This window comes from Atta cephalotes (genome assembly GCF_000143395.1).
Source record: "Atta cephalotes unplaced genomic scaffold scaffold00080, whole genome shotgun sequence".
NCBI lineage: Eukaryota > Metazoa > Arthropoda > Insecta > Hymenoptera > Formicidae > Atta > Atta cephalotes.
The window spans coordinates 418,983-425,091 of NW_012130144.1; the positions used below are offsets into that span (position 1 = coordinate 418,983).

Here is a 6,109-nt window from a genome sequence, read left to right on the forward strand (position 1 = left end):
TAAAGAAGTAGTAGTAGGGTCGGGGTACGGTAGGGTAGGTACGTCGTCTTTTTCNCTCTCTTCTTCTCTCTCCTCTCTCTCTCTCTCTCTCTCTCTCTTTCTCTCGCCCTCTTTCTTTATTTTTCTCTTTCTCCGACATTCACGCTGTGCAGTATTTTCACATTTTCCGGATTTATCGCTGAGAGTGCTTCTTACTCTGACATTCGTATTCTCGCTCTTTCACAACATACATACGTATGCACACACACACACACACACATACACCCACACTCACACACACACACACACACACACACACACACACATACATCTTTCTTTCTCACTTCTGCTCCAGTTTTCTCGCGACGAACTCGTGCCCACGTCCCGGTGATTAGAGACGTCGATGCCTGAGCTCGTCCCGAGGAGCAGTTTACTTCTCCTCGAGATGATGCTGCTGCTGCTGTTGCTGCCGCGCTGCTGAGGTTACTCATCAATCAAACCCTCCCCGTGCCGAGATTTACTGCTCGGGTTTCGGGAGCAATTCTCCCAGCTTCGGTTTGGCGTTCTTCTGCTCCTCGGAAGATTTTTCCTCCTCGCTGCTCTTGGTGTCTTCCTTGCTGTCTTCGGAAGATTTCTCTTCGGAAGAATCATCGGAGCGTTCCTTCACCTCTTTAGCGATTTCCTGCTGTTGCTGTTGTGGTTGCTGTTGTTGGGCTAGTTGCTGCTGCTCTTCAGCGGCCGGAAGGTCCGACTTAGCCTGAGGCGCTTCCGCCGCATCTCGCTTGATCTGGCTGGATTCTTGTGGCTGTGCGGGCTGTTGTTCCTTCGCCGCTTCCACTTGCTGGACAGGAGAGTCGGCACTCTTCGGTTCCTTCTCAGCCTCCTTTTTAGCAGCTACCTCAACTACCTTCTCCTCGCTTTTGGCTGGTTCCTCGACTTTGACAGCTGGCTGTTCGGCGGGTGCTGTCTCTAGCTGCTCGCTCTTTTCAATCTTCTCGCTCTTCTCAGCTGGTTTCGGTTCCTCTACCGGCGCGGCTGCTTGCGCTGCGTTTTGCTCGGCCTCGACAGGCGCGGATTTCTCCTGCAGCTGAACAGGTTCCTGAGCGGCAGGAACTGCAGCTGCGGCGGGAGCTGCTGCAGCGGCGGCGGCGGGCGCAGCGGATTCCTCGGCATCGCGGGTCACACGATCGGACTTGTCATCGATCTTGGCGTGGGCGAGCGAATGACCTTCAGATTCCTTCGGTAGTTCAGCTTTCGATTCAACCTTCTTTTCCTCGGTGGCGGCGACCGCAGGAATTTCCTCTTCCTTTTTCGCAGCTGGCTGCACTGGTTCCTCCAGTTTCTTCTCCTCTTTCGGCTCTTCGTTAACAGCAATCTTCTTTTCGGCAGCGCCATCAGCGCGCTTTTCGATGGCTACAGGCTTCTCGGCCGCAGGTTCGACCGTCTCCGCGCTTTTAGCTTCGACGGCTATGTTTTCTTCCTGAAAAGCATATCAATGTAAAATTAGAGGATGAAATTTAACTTAAGAATGATATAAAAGAAGAATAAAGTGAAAAAGAACAAAGAACATTACTTAATCAGGGGAATAAAAAACTTACTTTCTTTTCGGCTGAGATTTCAGCCGGCTGTTCCTGCGGCGCGAGCTGCACAGACTCTTTCGTCTCGGATGCCGCTTCCTTCAGGGTCTCTGGCTCTTGTTTCTTCTCAGTGGCCAACACTTTCGGCTCTTCCTTCTCCTCGAGTTGTTCCTCGGAGGACTTGGGCTGCACCTGAGCTTCCTCGGACACCGCTGCTGTCGGCTGTTGCGGTTGTAACGGCTCGTCCTGCTTCGCCTCGGCCGGCTGGGCTTCGCTAGCAGATTCGCTGCTTCTCACGGCAGGCTCGTTAACAGCAGCTGGTTGCTCAGCCGCTGCTTGTGCTGGTTGACCAGCTGCTACAGATTCTGCAGGTACGCTGCCCTGCACGGCCGCCTCCGCCGTCTTCAGAGATTTCACCGCGGTCTTTTCATCAATTACCTGCGGAATGTGGCCCTCATGATGATCAGCCACTGGCTGTGGAGGGTGGCCCTCTTGATGATCGGCCACTGGCATGGCAGCGATCATTTTCAGCCCCAAGAGGCATACCATCGTTACTACAGTGAATTTTATCATTATGATATCTGCAAAAAGATGTTCGACATTTTTGTTAAAAATGATTAAATTATTACATCGTAGCATTTGATAAAAATCTTAACTTAATTCTGTTAATTTGAATTAAATCACTAAGAATTTGCAGAAAAAGTATTTAATCGATAGCCTCAAATATATCTGAATATAAATATCGCGCAATAAGTCTTTTGTGATTGCAGAAATTATCTTAAGGTTTTTACTTTCGTAATTAATTTTATAACTAGTTGCGCGTATTTTCATGCTAATATTCATTACATTATCCGCAAATGATGAAAAACGATCATGCATGACAATGACATCGTGAAATAAATATATTTTTATATATTAGGTGTAGTAAAAAGAAATCCATTATTTTTCCATTCAATTTCATGCAAAAATAATGGATTTCTTTTTACTACATCTAATATATTTGTAATAAAAATTATTGTTGGTTATATGCGACATACATACAATTACATATATAATATGTGTTACAATTAAGATTACGATGAGTGTTACAATTATTTTTTATCTTTCTATATCTAACAAAATTCGTTTGGATCCACACTGAGAAGACATTGAGACGCTCAATCTTCTAGTTAGGCAAACGGACGTGAGGGCAAACTGTCAGCGTGACAGCTCGGCCTGAATGGCCGAGACGACCGAATGTATGAATGGGCCCAGTTGTAGATCGCGAGACGAAAGGACAACAGCTATGATTGTTAATGAGAGGAGGAGAGCTGTAGAAGGCCTCGAGGGGAAGAATGGTAACGCTGGATGCCGATGAACATTACTATCGGGATTGTCGCGAGAGAGAATCGGCAGGAAGGAGAGGGACGGATGACATTGAACCGAATGCATCGAATAAGGCGAACATTATGGAACTAATGACAGGATGCGTGCCCCTCACGCTTGTTATGTGCTTGCATTTACGGCTTCTCCGCACGTTCAATTTTTTTCTCCGTAAAATGCAGAAAAAAATAAGAAAGAATAGTTGTAACGTCTTGCACGGACTTTCGTTGTACATGAGGTAAATGAGACGTTAAGGACACGGATCTCTTACACCTCAAAGGAAGATTTGCATAAAATGTAGTTCGGAAATCGCGAATTTTTGAGTTACACGCGCGAACATTTAAAAATAATAAGTCTTATCATTAACCTTTATAATTTTTAGCAGATCTTACTTTAACGAATATTATTATTTAAAATTTTTAGGGTGTGTTTATTATTCTGAAATTATTATTCTAAAATCTCATTCTTAAAGATTGAAAATTGAGCCACTATTTTTTAAGATACTTAAAAAAATTTAGAAAGTATAGATTTTTATAAAATATACAATATATTATTTTCATTGATAGATTTATCCATTTCCATCAATATAAAATAATTTCAGTTTACCTTATTCTTTATTTTTTTCTAATTTTTAATTGCTAGAAAAAAATGAGCAAGAATTGAATTGAAATTAAGTTAATTATATTGACGAAAACAGACATTAGGTTGATAATGTTCGCTTTGTATTTTCTGCGAAGCGTATAGATAATAAATTTACATCGCAAATTCTACTTGTGTTTATGTCGCAAAATACATCGCGCGATAGCGAAACACTAGACTATTCTGCGTTCGCGAGTAGGTGTACGTGAAATAGGAGACAAATGACGTGGTATTTACGCATCATCAAGTTGGTGCGGCTAGATCGGCATGCATTAAGCTCGAGTTAAGCGTAGTCACTCTGACAGAAGCAATCGCTTTTCCAATCTGTCTTTTTGCGTAGCTATCGTCGATTAATCAATTCATCAATAAACTCGACGATCAAAATATATTATATATTATTATATTATAGAAGATCACACTTAATTTTTAATTTTTGTATCCAATTATGAGTTCTAGTACTGATTAAAAATCGTGAAACAATACGGAAAAAATGATTTTGCTGAAGTATCTAAAAATTCAGCTAGATACAAATCTGAAAATAGTTTTGTTTAGATCATCAAAATAATTATGTATAAGGATGCTTAAACTGATTGAAAAAGGTTAAACCTTTTTGCCATCAATTTAAGCGTATATAATTATTTTATATATTATATAATTATTTTAATGGCTCATCAAAATTTTCAGTATCTGTATCTAGTTAAATTTTTAGATACTTCAGCAAAGTCATTCTTTCCATGTATTCCTAGAACCATTTTTTGATGATATGCGAATTAAAAATTCATAAGTCATATAGAAGTATAATAATTCTGCATTAATTAGCTATAACTGGAAAAGTTGTGAGGCATATATTATTCTCGAGTCGCGTACGGCATAGCGATTCAAATTGCTCGAGAGCGGGGGCTGCGTTCGTCGTATGCCTCTGAACAGTGGAAACCGTCCGGTTGTGGCAAACCGGAATACACTGAGAGTCGAGAGGGATGGCGAGAAGTGGCGATAAAGGTGGGAACAACGAGGCGTAGTTGCGGCGAACAGCGAACGAGGCGAGAGGTGGCAAAAGGATCCAGTTTTGACGATAAAATCGAGAGGGGGTTTTCACGTTTGGCAATGCAATTGCGACCGGGGCAGTTATTGCGTTCTTGCTGAAGCCGACCGTCTTTTCACTATAATATCATATCGGCGATATTGCCGAAATCGCTTTGGCGCTCGCGACAGAAAGCGACAGAAATCGAAACTGCTTTCCCCTCTCGCTTTTGCCCAAGAATCGCAATGCGCTTTCGCGTGAAAGTGGGAACTGTCCATATTGCAAACTGGGACTTCTTTTTATCTACAATTGCATAAACTGATTTTGATCTCCATGGTAATTATACTAATTACCGTAACTATAGTTGCTTGCTTGTTTCGATAGATAAAATAGATAGGTTTGTTCATTTTATATCTACTTCTATCAATGTGAATTAATTTTAATCTCGATTTTTTTTATCTACTCTTTACTTTTCATCTTTTTCTACTTCTTAAAATTAGAAAAATATAAAAGATAAGTTAAAATCAATCTACATTGATAAAACGAGCATTAGTTAAACTTCTTGCTGACAGTTCATTTTTTCTCTTTTTCTCTTCAGAAAGAAAAAGAGGAAAGATAAATTCTACAAAAAGTTACAAAAATATAAGTCTAGATTGTAATTTATGAGATTCTCGATGCAGCTGAAGTATAAGACCCTGCACACAATGGAGGAATATTAGGAATAGAAATAAATATTAAGATTTCAGAATCAGAAATCGTATATTTCGATTTAACTAATTTCTGATAGATTTCTCTGATTTAAAGAAGTCTTAATACTTATTCCTCTTTCTAATTCCTTCTTCCATTGTGCGCAGTCCCTAAGTCTCCAAATATTTGCGTGGAATTAACTAAGCTCACTGCGTAATTACACCGGATATATGACGGCGGCACGTAGTCACAATAAACTTAATTGTGAGCCAATTCAAGTATCATTGCCGTTGACTTATTGTTCGCGCATCACATAGACGTGTCTGTTAATTATTTCCTACACTGCGGGTTACATGAGGACGAACGCGTGTTTATCATGTCTATCGATGTAATCTTCTCATAGACGTAAAATAGATAGTCGGAGGCATTCTCTATTCTGTGCCTATATTGCCTACATTATTTCTTTTCTTTATTCTCCTTCTCTCTATTCTTTTTATTCTATGAATCTTCCATTCTCCATGCAATCTTCGAAGGAAGGAAATGAAGAAGAGAAAGAAAAAGCAGAAGGAAATCACGATGAGGATGACGCGCGTTGATCGCACCGCGAATACAGATAAGTGCTCGGCGGCCAGGTCGATAGACGCAGGAAATGCCTGTGAAAGATGATGAACGCCGATTACCTCATCAAGATCATCAGAGGTGTAATAATGGTACTACACTTACAAAGAAGTGTCGCGCGCTCCAACGTCAATGATTGTAGTCTTCTACTCTTCTCTCTCTCTCTCTCTCTCTCTCTACTNTACTCTCTCTNTCTCTNTNTNTNTNTNTNTNTNTCTNTNTNTAT

At 41.0% G+C, this 6,109-nt stretch overlaps 2 protein-coding genes across 2 annotated transcripts in view; one reads left to right on the top strand and one right to left on the bottom strand.

The window, feature by feature from the left end:
- The window catches only part of LOC105624498 (RAC family serine/threonine-protein kinase homolog), a 62,979-nt gene that overhangs the window by 6,706 nt on the left and 50,164 nt on the right, over positions 1–6,109 (top strand). The gene's annotated exons all lie outside the window — the stretch shown is intronic.
- On the bottom strand, positions 133–2,129 carry LOC105624491 (probable serine/threonine-protein kinase kinX). The gene is made up of 2 exons (XM_012205849.1): positions 1,578–2,129; positions 133–1,459 (listed from the first exon to the last, which is right to left on the bottom strand). The coding sequence occupies exons 1-2, from the start codon at positions 2,127–2,129 to the stop codon at positions 497–499; spliced, it is 1,515 nt and encodes a 504-aa protein (XP_012061239.1). The 3' UTR covers positions 133–496.